Source organism: Sciurus carolinensis, chromosome 13 (assembly GCF_902686445.1).
Source record: "Sciurus carolinensis chromosome 13, mSciCar1.2, whole genome shotgun sequence".
NCBI classification, from domain to species: Eukaryota; Metazoa; Chordata; class Mammalia; order Rodentia; family Sciuridae; genus Sciurus; species Sciurus carolinensis.
The window spans coordinates 88,227,797-88,247,168 of record NC_062225.1 but is presented as its reverse complement, the minus strand read 5'-3'; the positions used below and the strand labels follow the sequence as shown (position 1 = coordinate 88,247,168).

The window sequence follows — 19,372 nt, the reverse complement described above, 5'->3', positions numbered from 1 at the left end:
GCCCCAAGTTCCCGGGCTCCGCGCGGCGCGGAACTCTAAACCCGGCTCTCCGACCGGAAGTCGAGGGGAGGGGCCTGGTGCCGCGGGCGCCAGAGTGGCGGAAGCTGTCTCTAGGTGTATGGGGCTTTCCTTGTGTAGTTGCTGTCGCTGCGCTTCCAATTCAGAAAGGCTCCGGCGGCGTGTCCCACGCTCCTCCTCAGACTTCCAGGATGTCTGCGATTCCTGCAGAAGAGAGCGACCAGCTGCTGATCCGACCCCTGTAAGGGACCAGCGAAACCGGGCGTGAGACCGCGGGCCGAGTGAGAGCGAGGAGGGGTCCCGGGCCCGGCCTCTGTCGCCCCCACTCGGGCCCGCGGCCGCCGCCGACCCACGTCCGCAGCTGTGGGCCAGGCCGGCCAGGCCCCAGGGGTTTGGAGACCTGTTGGTCAGAAAGGGCCTGCTAGGTTGAGTGGGAATTTGCTTTTCTTCAGTCTCAGGGGAGGGTATGTTGGGGTTAGAAGAGAAAGAAAGAAACAAAGTTAATTCATTCTGCCGCGCACCTTCATATCAAAACAGGATCTCGCACATCAGGTCGGGCCACGAGGGAACCGACAGGTGACAGGAGGGCCTGGATAAGGCCATGACAGTGCAAGGAAGAACCAGATCTATTTTTTATTATCTCCAGAACCTGACATGGTACCAAGATGTGAGAGAGAGGAAGTAAGTTAGGGACTTGATGTGCTTTTTTACCTTCAAAGCTCAGATCCTGGCAGAATAAGGTAGGAAGTTGGTCGTGAGTAAAAAACAGACGAGTTAAGGACAAAAACTCATCCCTGTTTTGCCTATAAAACTGGTCTTTCGGTGGAGGTGGCCTTCTGCATTCTGGGATTTTGACTAGAAGGAGAAATGTAAACATAGAGAACTTATTCCTATAGATGAGTAATTTGCACTAACATGTTTATTGTTCAGTATTAAGTAGATAGCATCAAACGGATGTGCTTTTTTCAAAAGGTAGAAAATATCTGCTTTACACCCTCATTCAATAAGGATTTGTCAAGTCCCCTACTGGAGACACAGCCCCAAGGCTTATGCTGTCTTCTTGTGTGTTCTGCAAACACCCAGTAAGTGTCAAGCACTGCACCAGGCACTGAGGATACAAATTACACAAATAAGACAGAGGACTGAGTTATTGATTTCAACATTTTGGAGGCAACTGGAGTGCAGAATGGAAAATACTGGAGAGAGCTTAGAAAAATAGGAGACAGTTACTTTGGAGTCGTATCTAAAATTCAGTCTCCACCACTTATTAGGACTGCACTGAATCTGTTTCTGTGGGGATAATAATAATGCATATTGCTAGGAGTAAAGCACTTGCTTACTAAATGATAGCTGATACAAGAGCACAGGTAGACTTGCACTGACTGCTGGAAGAGTAAGGAAAAGAAATTTTTAACAGATTGAAGAGAAAGATATCTCATGCATTCCTGGAAAATGGGATGAGTGAATTATGTACCTAAGAATGGGTAAAGACAGTGTAGGGGCTAGGGTGTTACAGCAGAAGTGGCACAAGTAAAAAATGACATGGCCCCAGTGGCTCCGGAGGCCAAGGCAGGAGGATTGCTAGTTCAAAACCAGCCTCAGCAATTTAGTAAAGCCCTAAGCAACTCAGCAAGACCCTGTTTCTAAATAAAATACAAAAAAAAAAGGGCTGGGGATGTGGCTCAGTGGTTAAGTGCACCTGAGTTCAGTCCCTGGTTACTCCACAACCAAAAAAAAAAAAAAAAAAAAAAAATGACATAGCAGGAGTGTTCACAACTCATGGCCAGTTTCCTCAGGGCTGTGGCTAATAGGTTAGGACATGATGTAGAGCAGGTCTATCAGGGTCCATCTTATGAAGGACCCCTTGTACCTATTAAAGAGTTTGGGCTTTTATTATGTCAGTTAAAGGAAGCCAACTAAGGATTTTAGGCAAGCATGGGATGTAATGGGAATTATATTTTAGACCACTCTTTGTGGTAGTGTAGCAGATGAATAAAGAATGGATTAGTGGAGGGAATCTACTGGGATGTAATTGAACTAATCCAAGTAAAAGTGATGAGACCTCTAATCAGTGAGATAAAGGGCTTGAAATGATTGAAAAGAAATGGTTTGGGAAGAGTTGGCTTTGAGAGAGCATGGAAGTGAAATCTTTATGATTTTCTAACTGATCAGATGTTACCTGTAGGGATAGTTGTGGAATGCAGAACAGAAAGAAATATTCAGATAAGGATGATTGGATTCCTAGGTCGGGCAAATTATTCTCTCAAGCAGTACAGAAGATAGGGTAGTCTGGTGTAAATTTGTTTTTTTACCAGCTTTATTGAGGTATAATTCACATACCATATAACTCACTCATTTAAAATACATGTCAGTGGTTTTTGTTATATTTGCAGAATTGTACAACCATCACCACTGTCTAATTCCAAAACCTTTTCATCACGCCAGAAGGAAACCTTGTACCAATTAACAGTCCCACTCATTTCTCCCCAAACTTCCCTTTCCTAGGTAACCACTAACCTGTTTTCCTTCTCTATATATTGACTTTTCCAGATGTAGTAGACAGTGAGGAAGATGTCAGTGGAACAGCAGTGTTCAGTCCAGAAGGAAAGAGAATGTCAAGTGTAGACTCTGTGACGATTCACTTTAGAAAGAGGCCTGTTCTAAGAGGGAGGAAACAGATATCTGTGGACTGGCTAGTGAAGTTGGATTCTATGGTATTTTTTTTTTTTTTTTTTTTTTTTAATGCAGATGATAGCCATACCTCAAGTGAAGAAGAGGGTAGTAGAGGGTTGGAAAATTTAGGAAAGGGGAGAAACTTTCAACTAGCTGGAAACCAGAAGAGAAAACTGAGCTAGGACCACTTAAGAGGCAACGTGGCAGGTCAGGAATTCATGGTCACTCCCATGTGTGGTTTGATTTTCTTTATTGGCTGGCTCTGAGGTAGGATCCCAACTTGGGTAGATCCATTTCATGTCTGTCTAAGAGACTGAGTTCCTTGAGGCCAGGGTCCCTGTAGAAGGCATTTCTGTACTGTAGGCCATTCGGACAGTGCTTAGCAAGTGGACGGTCTCACTGTTGAGGATTGAGTGAGCTGTGAGAACTTGTGATTGGGAAAGGCATCAAAGAACCTGAGGGAATTGAGGAAGGTGAGGTTTGGCTTAAGGTGTACCTAGTGACGATGGGAAATTATGCTGCTTTGTGACATTATAAATGAGAGTAATTTAAAGCATTGGTATAAAATATACTGAAATAACAAGGTAGAAGAAAAGGGAATGGAAATTCACAGTAGGAATGAAATTAATATGTAAATTTAAGTTATTTGGTAAATGCTTATATGATCTTACAGAAAATGAAGGAGCCTAAAGTGCTAGGACTTTATACTTAAATGCTCATTCTAAAAGTATTATGTAATTACACAGCCGCTAGTTCACGTCTTAAGTACATCATAAGTTAATCCTAACATTCAGAAGATTGAATTTAACCTTCAGGTTTCTGAGAACTATATCACTCTTGACAACTGCAGAATCCCTAAACTTCCGAGGATTACTTTTCATCTTTACTTAAGCGGACACTATTCTTTACTCACTTTGTAGGTTTGTAGAACTTTCCTCTGTCTTGAAATTTTTAAGGGAATGCTGTCAACAGTTGGGATGCAGTTTAAGTTATAAAAAAGTTTAAATTTATTGAACTCTGTTTGTTTGTTTTTATCACTTGTTTTTCTCCTTCTTGAATGTTTGCAGTGGAGCTGGGCAAGAAGTGGGAAGATCATGTATTATTCTGGAATTTAAAGGAAGAAAAATAATGGTAATTATGACAATGGTGGTGGTGGTGGATTAAACCTGGGGCCTTGTGCGTGCTAAGCATGTGTTTAGCGTGTGGCTCTGTCTGTATTGGATATTAGGTCTTTTCTAGTAGACCAGTTATTGGTTTAGCTCCCAGAAAAACGTAATAGTGTATGTAATCTACAGTGAATAATGTTAATGAAAAGAACTTACACACACTTTACTAGGTAATTTGTCAAAACATTAAGTAAACTAAGAAGATATATTGTAAGATTATAAAACTGTCAATTATATCTGATGAACCGTTGTATCGTGAAAGCCCCGCTTCCATCCCCAGACTGTCTGGCCAAGCCAGCTGCCCCACCCCAGTGGAAGACAGCAAGGAACAGACTTCACTGAATATGCACAGAGCTCTGGCCTCCCGTGCAGCTTGTGATGATTGAACCCTGCGTTACCTAAGTAGTTAGCCCCTCTGCTTCTCTGAGCCCACTTCCTTGCCTGAGAGGTAGAGGGATTAGAGGAGATGGCTCTGAGGTGCTCATTTGCATGTTCCTTCGGTTTCTCTTTTCTGCTCCTCCCAGACTTACAAGAATGGGTGTAGTCAGACACAGTCACCTTTTTAATCATGCATTGTGTTAATTTGGTAGGAACACCTTGTATAGTAAGTAAACCCCCAATGACCTGCCCTTAGGAATTTATCTTCTAATGCCTTTCCTGGCCAGGGAAGAGCCCCACTTCTACTTTCTTCTCACAGCAGTCAGACCTGGTAGTAATACATCTGTGGGCTTTTAAAATGCCCACCATCTTCTGAATTCTTGAAAAAGACTTCATTTTTAGGGTAAACACTAAAAGTAACTAGAAAGATGTTTTGTATTTTGCATCTTATGCCCCTAAGTTGAGCTATATTTTAAATTTGAGAAGTTAGATTTAATAAATTTTTGTTTTTGTTTTTGTTGTGCTGGGCGTTGAACCAGGTCCTTTCAAGGAAGTTAGAGTTGCTGATGGCACATAAACCACTTTTAAAGTGCTGATATGTGTTCCAAGTTCTGGCATACAGAATCGATCAGTTTAATTATTGTCCATTTGCTGAATGAGTTTTCATAAAATGTAGGAGATTGTGTCTCTTTTTGTCTTTCAGCTGGACTGTGGGATCCACCCTGGCCTAGAAGGAATGGATGCTCTTCCTTATATTGATTTGATTGACCCAGCTGAGATTGATCTACTATTAATTAGTCAGTAAGTTTTTTCCTTTAATAACAATACTGGTTTTTTAGAACTTTTACTGTCAAGATCATTCTGTACCAGATTATAAGATTTCATCCCCCCCCAACAACCCCACCCCATACTGGGAATTGAACCCAGGGGCACTTAACCACTGAGCCACATCCCCAGCCTTTTTGTATTTTGAGATAGTGTCCCCTGAGTTGCCAAGGCTGACTTTGAACCTGAAATCCTCCTGCCTCGGCCTCCTGAGCCACTGGGATTATAGGTGTGCACCACTGCACCTGATTTTTAAAAACACCACATATTTTCCACTAGGAAGCATATTGCAGATATCTAGATCTAAACCAACCCTTTGTTTTGTCATCACAGTCTAGAGAACTCATTGTAATCCAGTGAGTGGGAAAGAGATACTCACTTTAAATTGTTATCAAACCTGGGCCAAAGAAAGCCCCTTTATAGGACATCTCCTTTATAGGACATCTCCTTGAGGTCACAATTTTATCACATTCTTCTATAAGAACTTCATTTATAAACAGTGAAGTTTCAATTTATTCCATTAAAGTGTTTGTTATAATTCTGGTGCAAGGAGTTGGTTTGGTTCTATTCTTCTCCCTTCTTTTAATTATTCACTGATAAAAGTTTTTTGCTGTTTTTAAAAATGTTTTTAAGCCAGGTGCAGTGGCACGTGCTTGTAATCCCAGCCACTCAGGAGACTGAAGCAGGAGGATTGCAAGTTCCAAGCCAGCCTCAGCAACTTAGCTAGACCTTGTCTCAAAATAAAAAAATAAAAAGGGCTAGGGTTGTGTCTCAGTGATTAAGCTCCACTGGGTTCAGTCCACAGTACCAGATATATACATATATGTATATGTATGCTTTTAAAATCTTTTTTCTTTATTAGAACTGTATGCATGGACGGGGTTGTGACTCAGTGTTAAAGTGCTTACATAGCACATGTGAGGCAATGGGTTCAATCTCAGCACCTCATAAAAAAATAAAGTTATAAAAAGAACTGTATGCACATACCTACTTCTGGTTGTTTGAAAGGATCCTCATATAATTATTAGACAGAACTTCTGTTCAGTGAACATTTCATTATGTGTAATACCTGGTGAATAAGATATTAAGAATTAACACAATCTTTGTTTCTTTTTAAGTTTCCATTTGGATCACTGTGGAGCTTTGCCCTGGTTTCTACAGAAGACAAGTTTCAAAGGAAGAACATTTATGACTCATGCCACAAAAGCTATTTATAGATGGCTTCTTTCAGATTATGTCAAAGTTAGGTAAATTACTTTATTAGATTATACAAGCCCTATAGAATACACAGGTCATCTTGTATTTGAAATAAGGCACTCTTTATTCATAAGGATGGCAGTAATTTAGTTATTCAGTAACAAGCTATTGAATACCTATTGTGAATCATCAGTACCTTACTGACTTTAAAGACTTTATATAGATTTTACATTCTTTTAAATCTTTGTTAAACTGCTATAAATCATAAGGTATGATAAAAATGCTCTATAAACAGCATTGCTTAATTTTATTAAAATTTAAGACTAGATACATTAAGCAATGATATGTACTGAATTCTTACTCTGGATTATCATGTCAGAAAGTTTACTTTTTTTTCTTCCCTTTAGTACTAGGGATTGAACTGAGAGCCTGGCACATATTCAGCAAGTGCCGTACCACTAAGCTACATCCCCAGCCCTTGTAATTTTGAGACATCTTGCTAAGTTGCACAGGCTGTCCTTGAATTTGTGCAACTGGAATTACACGCATGTACCACAACACCCAGCAAAAACTGACTAACTTAAATGAAAATGTTCCCAGAGGATGTTCTTACTGGTTGTAAGAGTGACGTTTACTTCTCTGCCAGAGTTCAGAGCATTTTTGTGATGCCCACAATACAAATCACTAACCTTCAAAAACTGATTCATTCAAGGGTAACTAAAACACTCCTTGTTGTTCTTCATATGTAAATACACAGGAAAGGAAACGTTATCCTTAGTAATGGTAATGCTAGTTAACAAATAATGCCTATGACATGTAGGCTCAGTCCTCAGTTTTTTTTTTTTTTTTTTTAATATTTTTTTTAGTTGTTGATGGACTTTTATTTTATTCATTAATTTATATGCGGTGCTGAAAATCGAACCCAGTGCCTCACGAATGCTGGGCAAGTGCTTTACCACTGAGCCACAACCCCAGCCCCTCCATTCTTAATTTATAAACTCATTTAATCTTTACACCAATTTAGGGTATGGAGAAATCCCATTTTAACGAAGATGAAACTGAGAGAAAGGTTAAGTGTTGCCTAAAGTGGTCATAGTAAAAGATGATTTGGCTCCAGAGTCTGTGTTCTTAACCACTATTGTCTTTTTTTTTTGGAAATAACATTAACATAGTTTTCAGAAAAAAGAAGTTAAGTAGACTTTGCAGAGAATTATTTTCCCATCCAAACACAAAGAACCTCTGCCATGTGTCAGCGCATACATGCATGTCATCTCTTGGGAATGTTGGAGCAGAAAAAGAAGTTGAGATAAAAAAAAAAAAAAGAAAGAAAAAAAATGTTGAGATTATGCAATCTAAGAGAGTATTTTGTCTTGCCAGGTGTGGTGGTGCACACCTGTAATCCAGTGACACAGGAGGCTGAGGCAGGAGGATTGAAAGTTCAAGGCCAGCCTCAGCAACCAAGATGGCCCTAAGTCACTTAGCAAGACCCTGTTTCAAAACAAAAAGGGCAACAGAACTGGGGATATGGCTCAGTTGGCAGAATGCTTGCCTAGCAAGCACAAGACCCTGGGTTCAATCCCCAGCACCACACACACACACAAAAAAAAAAAAAAAAAAGAAAAGAGGCAACAGTACTCTGAATTTACTGTGTGCTTTGCTTTTACCTCAAGCATTATAGCTATTACACTAAATATTTTTACTAAAATCACAGTAAAAAATACATAAAATATCTGACAGATTCTAAGTAGCATGATCCATATACTAAATTTTTAGGATATCTTTATGGCTATGTTATCTACAGATAATTTCTTTTAGTTAAAAAGCTTAAAAAAAAACTTAACCCTTAATTCTTTTGTTGGCATCTTTAAAAATTTAGTAACATATCAGCAGACGACATGCTGTATACTGAGACAGATTTGGAAGAAAGCATGGACAAAATTGAAACTATCAACTTTCACGAAGTTAAGGAAGTTGCGGGAATCAAGTTCTGGTGTTACCATGCAGGCCACGTCCTGGGAGCCGCCATGTTCATGATTGAGATCGCAGGCGTGAAGGTACTCTCTGGCTCCTGCCTTTTCTCCACAAGAGATTATCAGTGCAGAACTTTTTGCCAACAAGTGGTATTAAAAAATTCCCTAAGATTTGCACGGTGCCAGAACACTGAAACATAAACTAAAAGTAAGTCAGTATTTTTCCTTTTAAATATGATAGGTCCTTTCTCCATTGTAATACAGAGTAAAATAAACACCTCTAAGAATAAGTTCCCTAGCACACCACAGGATTGATTCCTTTTCAGTCACCATTAGGAAACTGGTTAGGGAAGAGCCATCTTCTTTTTGGTACAGAGATTAAACCCAGAGGTGCTTAACCACTGAGCTACTTCCCCAGCCCTTATTTTTTATTTTGAGATAGGGTCTCACTAAATTGCTGAGACTGACTGTGAACTTCTGATCCTCCTACCTCAGCCTCCAGAGCCGCTAGGATTACAGGTGTGCACCACCACTCTAGGCTTATTGTTTGTATTCTTGATGACTGCCATTCTGACTAGTGTGAGATGAAATCTCTGTGTAGTTTTGATTTGAATTTTTAGGGAACATTTTAAAAATAACCTGTTGCATAAAATCTGGAGATGTGGACTTGGCTTTTTGTTTTTAAAGTTTTGTGTGTGAGTGTGTGTATGTGTGTGTGTGTGTTGTTGGGGATTGAACCCAGGGCTTTGTGCATGCAAGGCACACACTCTACCAACTGGGCTATATCCCCAACCCCTGTTTTTAAGTTTTTTAGATGATTTTTTACAACCCGTTTTGAGAACTAATATTCTGGTGTCATGTCCTAAATATTTTGAAACTTTTGCATGTTGAATTTTATAAGTTATCAAGTTGCTCATTCTTGCACTTTGCTCCAGGCCACTAGAAATAAGCAGGAAATAGTGCAAGTAGAAATCTGAATTTTCATTTGGAATTTGATGTGTATGCTCTTTGACTTCATCTTCTATTTTAGACAATGTTCCCAGGTACCTCTGGAGATTCCTTTCTATACTAACATGTCCCCTTTTCTCTAAGAAGGTCAGAGCCTTCTCAAGTCTACTTTATATAGGTTATCTTTGTGGAATAATTCTTGGATATATTATTCACATGAATTAGATTGAATAATAGAAATACAGGTGGTTTAGTGATTTAACTAAATCAGATGTTTTGAATTAGACATAAGCATTGTATCCAAATTTTACCAGGTACAGACTTTTATAAATTTAATAGTGAAATTAAATTAAATTTAAATTAAATTTAATTTTACTATTAAATTTCACAAGACTAAAATATTCACTAGCAAAATGCAGTGTTCTCTGCTATACATGGTGATGCATTCCTGTAATGCCAGAACCTTAGAAGTCTGAGGCAGGAGGATCTCCAGTTTGAGGCCAGTTTAGGAAACTTAGCAAGACCATGTCTCAATATAAAAAAAGTGTCCCTGGTTCAATCCCCAGTATTGGAAGGGAGGGAGGGAAGGAGGGAAAGAGGAGATAGGAGGAGAGGAGGAGAAGATGGAAGAGACAAAATGAAGTCTTTCCCAAATCATGACTTCCATATATTATCTTTTCACAGCTTCTGTACACGGGTGATTTCTCCAGACAAGAAGATAGACACTTAATGGCAGCTGAAATTCCTAATATCAAACCTGATATTCTTATCATTGTAAGTATTAAGTCAATGTGTTGTAATTAGTGTAACATAAGCAGAATTTTTTCTAGTGAGGAAAAAACAACCTCATTTTCATAATGTTACGGGATATAAATTTATGGGCTTATAGTATAAGAATTTATTTGACTAGTCTTTGTAGTTCTTTTCTGCTCTCATCTGTTGCATGCCTTAGCTATGGTCTAATATCAGTGACATTAGGCTATGTCTGCTCAGGATGTTCTAACTTGGTGCTCCCTCACTGCCTCCTAAGTAGTTTGCCTATGTCAGTTCCCCCAAATTTGTAGATCATCTTATGATTGTTTTAGAAATGGTGTGGATGCACCGCCTTTGCCATGGTAATTGTCTTTTGGTCCTTGGCTCAGGCTACTGGTCACATTGTTCATCATGTGTCCTGTCTGCCTATTAGGTTGTAAGACCCAAGAAAGCAAGACAAATGAACTGTGTGCAGGAACTTTTTGGGAGGACCTGGTGGGTGCAAATTAATCGATGTGTCTTGGTGATGATGGTGTCAGGAAATGGGAGAGAGCTTTTGAGCCTATGATATATATAAAAACATCAAGTGCATTTGGTTTGGAGTGAAAGAACTGTTTCTCCCTCATCACTTCTAGAAGCTCCCAGCTTCCCAACTATGAAGGACCAGTGCCCATTGTAGTTCCAGAACCACATGCTGGGTGTATCAGATGGGACTTAGCTCACACTCTGCTCAGCATATAAACTGACCTTAGTTTAAGGGCAAACTAAATTTTTAAATCTCAGAACAAGTAGCTATTCTTCTGATATCTGGTATTTTAGAGCAGTGCTTCTTGAACTTTAATGCGCTCATGGATCATCCGGTGACAGTCATAAAGACAGATTCAGTGAGTCTAGGCTGGGCCCTGAGATTGTGCTTTCCTCTTGTGTCTCAGGATGCTAATAGGTCACACTGGTAAGGCATTAGGGCATGTACTTGAGTAGGAGTATAAGAAACAGTGCTTGTTTCTGACTTTAAAGCTTGAACTTCTCAGAGGAGGGAAAGAGAGATCATAGCAAAATTACCATGAGGGGAGAAGATACATTTTTGTATATATGTGGACCTCTCCCTGGTTTCATTTTCCAAAATGCTCTTTATTACTTAGATCTGAATTCTTACATTCTTGTTTGCTCTTTTTTCTAATTAATATATATATGTTCAAGTAAATGGCATGTTAATGGAGAAGTGAATCTCTTTGTCTCAGAATTTCATTTAATGTTTAACTTTTGAATTCTTTGGGAATCTTTGGTCTTGGTCTCACATATCTAACGTGTTATTTAGGAATCTACTTATGGGACCCATATCCATGAGAAACGTGAGGAGCGAGAAGCAAGATTCTGTAACACTGTCCATGACATTGTAAACAGAGGGGGCAGAGGGCTCATTCCTGTCTTTGCCCTTGGAAGGGCTCAGGAGCTGCTCTTGATTCTAGGTATGCCACTTCCTTTGCACTTGGGTGTCTGTCAGAATCTTACATCGTTTTACCAAGACAAATGACATGACCTCATCTACGTTACCTGACCTCTCTGGGCTTTAGTTTCTTTCTTTTAAAAGTGAGGATTTGATGCCAGGTGGGGTGGCACTTACCTGTAAACCCAGCAGCTCAGGAGGCTGAGGCAGGAGGATCTTGAGTTCAAAACCAGCCTCAGCAGTGAGGCCCTAAGCAACTCTGTGAAACTCTGTCTCTAAATAAAATATAAAAAGGTCTGAGGATGTGGCTCAATGGTTAAGTGCCCCTGGGTCTAATTCCTAGTACAAAAAAAAAAAAAAAAAGTGAGGATATGGTGCTGGTAAGACCCCAGAGAAACAGCAGCTCTCTCACACTGGGACTAGGCTGGCTGGCAGCATGCCTTTCTGGATGCCATCAGTATCAGAGGTCTTAAGGTATGCAGGCCCTTCTACAGCAGCTTGATTTCTAGGCAATAAGCAAGATGTACAGAAAGTTTTGTCAGTAAGAATATTCATTTTAGTATTTTTAAAGAACTATCATGTCAGTTAATATCATTTTGTGAATCTACATCGTGCACTGGTTCCATAGAAACGAAAAGTTGTATTCCATTTGTGTACAGTGAATCAAAATGCAGTCTATAAAAATAAGTAAGTAAATAATTTTTTTAAATATCATATTTTTGGCAAAAGAAAATTATATTACTGAAGAGTTATTATTACATATTTTCACATAGTGTATTAAGTAAACCAAAATGTAAGATTCAATGTATTCTGACTCTAGCTAGCTAGCTAGGAAACACAGGTGACTGGAAAGATCTCTTAGGCTGGGGTTGTGGCTCAGTGGTGGAGCACTCACCTAGCATGTGTGAGGCACTGGGTTCAGTTCTCAGCACCACATATAAATAAATTAAATACAGATTCATTAACAAATAATAAAAAAATAGATATTAAATCTGGACAGTGGGAAAATGATGAGATTTCATTTTCTGCTTTTCCCTGTTTTCCAAGCACTGCAGTGAGTACGTGTGACTTTGTAATAAGAGGAACAGTGGGTGTCACTTGTAACACCCCCTGTGATTCTGTTTGAGGAGAGTACTCCAGCAGAGTGCAACAGATAATGTGTATATAGCTTCTCGAAAAGAACTAGAAGTGGGTTGCCTCCTGATCTGTCACTGTGATGGCGATGACGAATATGTTACGCCGAAAGAGAGACAAGCAAGGGAAGATGGAATCAGTGATCCCAAGTCAAAGGCAAATCTGTAACAGAGACCTGACTTTCTGGATTCTGATTTTCCTAAATCCTAATCCAGTTTGGTCTTCTTTTGGTCCTGATTGGTCCTCTAACTGCATGTCAAATCAGTCCTTAGTGGACTTGAAATGAGAAGTCTTCATAACCAGTGAGGTGAAGAGCAGGGGAGTTAGGGACAAAACAAGGTGTCACCCTCACCATGGATTACCAGTGGTGGCAAAGAAACTGGTCGTCCAGTTTAATTTTAATTTCAGATGAATAAAGAGTAACCTTTCAGTGTGGGTGTTCATATATTCAGTGTATATTCTAATACTGAAAATCTTTTGTTGTTTCTCTGAAGTTCAGGTTAAGTGGGTGTTTGGTGTTTTCATCTGGCAGCTGCTCCGTCAAGTCAAAGCTCGCCTCATGGGCTGGGGAGATAGCTCAGTTGGTAGTGTGCTTGCCTTGCAAACACAAGTCCCTGGGTTCAGTCCCCAGCACTGCAAAAAAAAAAGTTTGCCTCATGAGGCACCCGTGAGCCAGTACCCTTGGGTGTAGGGTGCCTTGCCCCTTGTCCTCCCAGGTAGTGAGGCAAAGTGGAAAGAGGACAACCATTCCGATCACTGCTCTCACATATCATTATGTCCCAGCCATTCAACCTGGGACAAGTTGTCCAACCTTTTTTTTTTTCAGTATTCAAAATTTTTTCATAAAAATACAAAGACATTGTTATGTGATCTTGAGGCGTAGTCTGCTTTACACAGTATGTGGGAAATCATACAGCAAATGTCGAAAACTTTGACGCTATTAAAAATTTTAGTTACATCTAAAAACCAAACAGGTTAAGCCAGAGGATGAAGCAGGAACTATGTTTACAATATAAATTACAGAAAGATTCCCCATCCCAAGGTAGACGTACCAGTAAGACACATAAAAAAATAACATTGCCAACTATTCAGGGTTTTCTTAGTCTCACTTTCCTTATCTGTAAAATGGAGATTAAGTTTTGAAAATTTAAAAATGATAGTTATAAATCATATACTTGGCATTTAAGACATTTCCAAAATGTAGATGCGTTTAGTACAGTGAATGATGTGTTGACCATACATATTGCCTTTATAAAATTGTCAGATTTCGTGAGTTTTCCCTTAAAATAAGCCTTATTTTGAAGGTGTACTGCCCACAGCTTCATTAATTTCCAGAAATGGTTTGCTTCTTAGTTTTTTTTTTAAATGATAGTGTAATTATAATTTTTTAAGTGTTTAAAATCAGTAATCAATCAATATTACTTATGGAAGTCATATTTTGTAATTAGCAGGTGATAAGTCTGTTTGAACTATTAATACAGTTTTATTTAAAACCATAACAGGATTTAGTATCTCTCTAGAGTATTAAGTAATGGTTTATTTTTCAGTATAAACTCACACCAAATCATTTGTAAAATCTTCCACTTCTTTGGTCTATGATCACAGCATTTTTTTAATACAAGTAGTTAGAAGTAAGTTTTAGAAAAGAAATAAGTTTTGGATTTCTAAGTTTAAGTTAGTAGGACTCCGATGTTTTTTCTCAAACTCTTTAAATATAGTTATGTGTACTTTATTTCATGGTTGTGTGATTTTTTAAAAATTGGTTAAGGGTATCATGTACTATTTGAATTACTTTCCCACATAACAAAGCAATGTTTCTTGTACGACGGCTGCAGACGAGTACTGGCAGAATCACCCAGAACTACATGACATCCCCATATACTATGCATCGTCTCTGGCCAAGAAGTGTATGGCAGTGTACCAGACATACGTGAATGCCATGAATGACAAAATCCGAAAGCAGATCAACATCAATAATCCCTTCGTTTTCAAACACATTAGCAACCTCAAGGTGAGTGCTTGTGGACGGAAGGGCCCATGGGTAGAAGACGGTCAGTCCTCAGTGCTGGGCGGGCCTGTGGTCAACCACGAGTTCCTCTTGCAGAAGGCTGGCTCTTCTCTAGCAGACTGCCTTTCCCTGCAGTGCTTCAGAACTTGTGCAACTGGCATTCATTTTTTGCTTAAGCAAATTTTGCCCCTGGTCTCCATAGTTCTCAGTATTTGCAATTACTGAATAACTTGGATCTCTTCTGCCATAGGAATAAAAAATTCTGATAAAAACAAAATCCTATGTTATGTATTCATTCAAATGTAATTTTTTTTTTTCTTTAAACAGTACTGAGGATGGAACTCAGGGCCTTGCTCATGCTAAGCAGTTAGTTACTTTACCACTAAGCTACATCCCCAGGCCCCTAATCATCTTTTTTATTTGCACTACCAATTCCATATATGAAAATTCCCATATATGCACTTTTCAAGAACATTGAATAAAATCTGGCTTAATTTAAAATATATTGTTTCATTCAAATTGGTACTTTCATCATAATAATGCAATCAATGTTCAAAATAATTTAAATTGTAAATGGTCTTCAAGTGTTAAATAGGCTTCGTTTGTACAGTTTATTTTCTAAGGTAATTTCTTTAAAAATTACAGCCACATTTCCCCTAAAAACAATGTTAAACTTTTTGTTAGATTTCCAAACATACTCAAAATATTCATGAAGCATGTAAAAAGTATTATGAGTTTTCTGCAAAATTCTTTTAGTGTTCTTTTCCAGGGTGAGTAGAAACCCTTTGACTCTTACATTTCTGCCTGCCTCCACACTGGAAATGGTCCTCTTGACCCTCGAGCTACACATAGCAAACTTTGAAGATCAGCTGCTTTTTATTACTTTGTTTTCCTCTTTTCTAGCCTGAAGTTTAGGAGCTTGGCAGTTGGGACTTGAAATGTTTTCTAGTCTTGTCAAGTCCCTTCCATAGTATGACTAGTCTTTCCCCTTACTCATATTCTTTAAAAATGAAGAGCACTTTGTCAAACCTGGCATTAAGTGCTTTTGCCACCTTTTGTCTTTTTCAGAGCATGGACCACTTTGATGACATCGGTCCCAGTGTTGTAATGGCCTCCCCGGGCATGATGCAGAGTGGCTTATCCAGAGAGTTGTTTGAAAGCTGGTGTACTGATAAGAGGAATGGTGTCATTATAGCAGGGTACTGTGTAGAGGGGACACTTGCCAAGGTCAGTCATAGTCTCAGGGTACTAACCCTAACTGTAGCCCTAACTCCTGATCAGAATTGCAAAGGTAGCAATGTCCTCATGGGTTATTCCATTGGAATAGTTCTTTAATACAAGTTTTGATTTCAAAAAATAAGGATAGGAGTAGGTGACTAGAGATGTTTGAAGGATGAAAAGTTAAGCAGACACGATGTCATAACAAGATCCTGAAGAGAAGAGGGCATACGTTAAAATGTGAGAAGTGCTTAGCTGGTTACAAGCAAAGAAAAAGGCTGGGAACCCATTTAGACAACTGCCTGAAGACCCTCATCTACTGAAGAGGTTCACTAACACAGACCGAGCATCTCTTACTCAAAGTGCTTGGGGTCAAAAGTGTTTAAGACTTTGAGTTTTAGGATTTGGGAACATTTGCATAGACTTTGCCAGTTGAGCATTCAACTGGAGCATTTTTTGCATTCAAAAAGTATTGGATTCTGGAGCACTTCAGATTTTCAGAGTAGGGATGTTCGACCTGTGATATGTTCATAAAGATGAAGCATGTGCCTGGTTGACTGCCTGTCTTCCTGTTGGCATAAAATGGCTGAAGTTAGCTTTTAGAGATGTACACGTTAGAGAAAATGGGTATAAAACTTCAGAGGCAATTTATGAATGTCCAGGCATCCCATTTTTTTTCTTACCATTAATTTCTATTTTTTCTAAAGAAATATAGTGTGATTTCTCATTTCGATCATTTTCATTACTTTACCTTATACAAATCCTGATATATGAAATGACTGGACAGCAAGAGAGTTAGGAATACAAATTCGTCTTTCTGATCAGAAGAGTAATAATTTTCACTGCCAACATTCCAAATACATTGAGTCTTACTTTTTCTTCTTACTTTCCTGGTTAAATGTTTATGTGACCAAGCAAATGACTATTACTTACTAAGTTGATAGTGTTAGAATAATTTTTGTGCTTATTAGCATGAGAGTTTGTGGCTGGGTGAAAAAAAATGGAAGTGTACCTTTACTTTTTCTAATTGGATAGTTTGTTTTGTTTTCTTGTATTTGTTTTTAACAGCATATCATGTCTGAACCTGAAGAGATCACTACCATGTCTGGGCAGAAGTTACCACTGAAAATGTCTGTTGATTACATTTCTTTCTCTGCTCATACAGATTACCAGCAAACCAGTGAATTTATTCGTGCTTTGAAACCGCCTCATGTGGTTAGTCTCTGAATTTGATTTATAATATTTATGGGGGAGATTTATAACATTCATGGGGGAAAAAAGCAAACCCAACACACTGTGCTGCGCGGTCACAGATCGGCACCAGCTCTGGGCAGAGTGTTCACACCTGGCATGGTTGTGTCCTCTCATAGTCAGGGGAGCTGCACCCTCTCATTCTTCTCCTTTTGTGCTGACTCTCATTCACACCCACTAGCCCCAGTTCCAGCGTTCTTCCTGCTTTCTGCCATCTCCCACAAAACTGTGGAGCCTCGCTTGGGAGTGTGTCTGCTTGTTTTGAGTCTTCTCCATCCCCTGCTTGCTGTGTGACCCTGGGCAAGTATTTAACCTCCCTGGGATTGGGGATACAATACTTCACAAGGCTTCTGTGAAGACTGAGAGAATGTCCTCTGCTGCATCCACCCTAGTGCCTGGCACACAGAAAGGCCAAAATAATACTGAGTAGTGTAAGAATACTTTGGAGAGAAGAGAAAGGCAAGTCGTAATAGTAAAAGCTCAGGATTTAAATAGATATTAAACACATTGCTGCATATAGCTCATTAGTATAACTCTTTTAAGTTTCAAGTAATCATACAAGTAATGGTTATGTGTTTTGGTGGGATTAGAGGGTAAACTGAAAACTATGCTTAAATGGAGGAATACTTGTGGAACATGTGTCTGTAGAAAATAAAGTTCCCTTCATGAATATATTGAAAAGTAATTTAGAGAAAAGGGTCTTTGTTAGGTTTTTTTGTTTGTTCTAAACTATTTTTTAGGGAAAAATATATAACATAAAATTTGCAATTTTAACCTTTTTAAGTGTTTAATTCAGTGGCATTAACCATGTTCTCAGTGTTACAAACTATCACCATTCTCTATTTTCAAAACTTTATCACCTCAAACAGAAACTCTGTACCCAGTAAACTACAACTTGTAGTTACTTTCTCCCCTCCTCCCCAGGTTACCTCTAATCTTTTTTCTGTCTCTCTGAGTTTGACTATTCTAGGTATTTCATGTAAGAGGAATCACACAACACTTAGAATGTGTCCAAGATTTTTCCATGTCGTAGCATGTTATTAGAACTTATACTTTGTTCATCCATTTATCTGATGGATTGATGAACACTTGGGTTTTTCACCTTGCAACTTTGAGTTTTCTTTCCCCAACAACTAAACAGAGAGCATCTCTTTGTGTACTCTCGTTAGTTTTTTAGTTCTTTCTAGCATGATCATCCTCATAGGAATTTGCCTGAATGAACAGATTCTTTGATGGAGAAAAGCACTCACCTCCTTAGTATGTAGCCTGTAGAATTTGAGTACAGCGGAGATGCCACCTGTGTGTTTTCTGGTGTTTGTGCTTCGTAGACATTCCCCATACCTTCACGCCTGGGAGGAAAAGCTGTATTCTCCTCCTCTGTTGTCAGCACCTTGTCCTCAGCCCCATTTCATCACACTTCAGATTCTGTCTGTGCTTTCAGTTTAAGTTCTTGTGTTGAAATTGATACCTCCCTTCATCAATAACCAGCTCTAGCAAAAGTATAGCTATGGGTTGGAGATGTAACTCAATGGTGGAGTGCTTGCCTCACATGCACAAGGTCCTGGGTTCAATTCCAAAAAAAAGTATAGCTACATGATAAAATGATAATACTTGTGGTGTCAGTGGCAGTAGTTGATAATAGCTAGCATTCATTAAATGTTTGCCAAATACCAAGCCCCATATTAGTGTTTCGTTTTGTTTTGTTTTATTGGTACCAGGGATTGAACTTTGGGTTTTTAACTACTGAGCCACATCCCAGCCAATTTTTGTGTTTTATTTAGAGACAGGGTCTCACTGAGTTGCTTAAGGCCTTGTTAAATTGCTGAGGCTGGCCATGAACTCGAGATCCTCCTCCCTCAACCTCCCAAGCCACTGGGATTTCACGCTACACCACCACGCCCAGCATATTATGCATCCACTTGCTTAACTATCACAACCAACTGCTGATTGTTTTGTTTTGTTGGGAGGGAGCTGGTTTATTTTGGGGGAGGTTGGTTGGTTGGTTGGTTTTTTGAGATTGGATCTGGCTAAGCTGCTGAGGCTGGCCTCTTGAGTAACTGGAATTTACAGGCAAGTGCTAGCACACTCGGCTCCAATATCTGTTTTATAAATAAGAAACCAAGATGCTGAGTAACTTGGCAAAGGATACACAGATAGTAAGCAACAGTGCCAAGATTTGTGTTCATGTCCTAGATGCTAAACATGCTCAGTAGTGACATTGGCCATGCTTCTGTGAACCAGACAAGAACCCTTGCTCTAGAGGCAAGGAGTGACCTGTCTTGGAAAATAGTTTACAAAAGTCAACAGAAAGAGACTGGTAGCCAGTATGATCATTGTAAATATCCCTCTAAAATGTTTTATTTAGTTCTGAAACTTTTTATTTGAT

The 19,372-nt window shown here is 39.1% G+C and overlaps 1 protein-coding gene across 3 annotated transcripts in view; it reads left to right on the top strand.

The window, feature by feature from the left end:
• The first annotated feature begins 63 nt into the window (after window positions 1–63).
• Cpsf3 (cleavage and polyadenylation specific factor 3) overlaps window positions 64–19,372 on the top strand; it is a 33,713-nt gene continuing 14,404 nt past the window's right edge. The window contains exons 1-10 of one of the 3 annotated variants that reach the window (XM_047523501.1): window positions 64–259; window positions 3,759–3,822; window positions 4,939–5,036; window positions 6,179–6,307; window positions 8,134–8,311; window positions 9,860–9,949; window positions 11,247–11,397; window positions 14,345–14,520; window positions 15,586–15,744; window positions 16,804–16,950. In XM_047523501.1, the coding sequence (XP_047379457.1) occupies window positions 210–259; window positions 3,759–3,822; window positions 4,939–5,036; window positions 6,179–6,307; window positions 8,134–8,311; window positions 9,860–9,949; window positions 11,247–11,397; window positions 14,345–14,520; window positions 15,586–15,744; window positions 16,804–16,950 (1,242 nt within the window). In that variant the 5' untranslated portion in view covers window positions 64–209. Of the gene's footprint in view, window positions 260–3,758; window positions 3,823–4,938; window positions 5,037–6,178; window positions 6,308–8,133; window positions 8,312–9,859; window positions 9,950–11,246; window positions 11,398–14,344; window positions 14,521–15,585; window positions 15,745–16,803; window positions 16,951–19,372 lie in introns of those variants that run through there. The other 2 variants (XM_047523499.1, XM_047523502.1) reach the window with 2 other exon arrangements.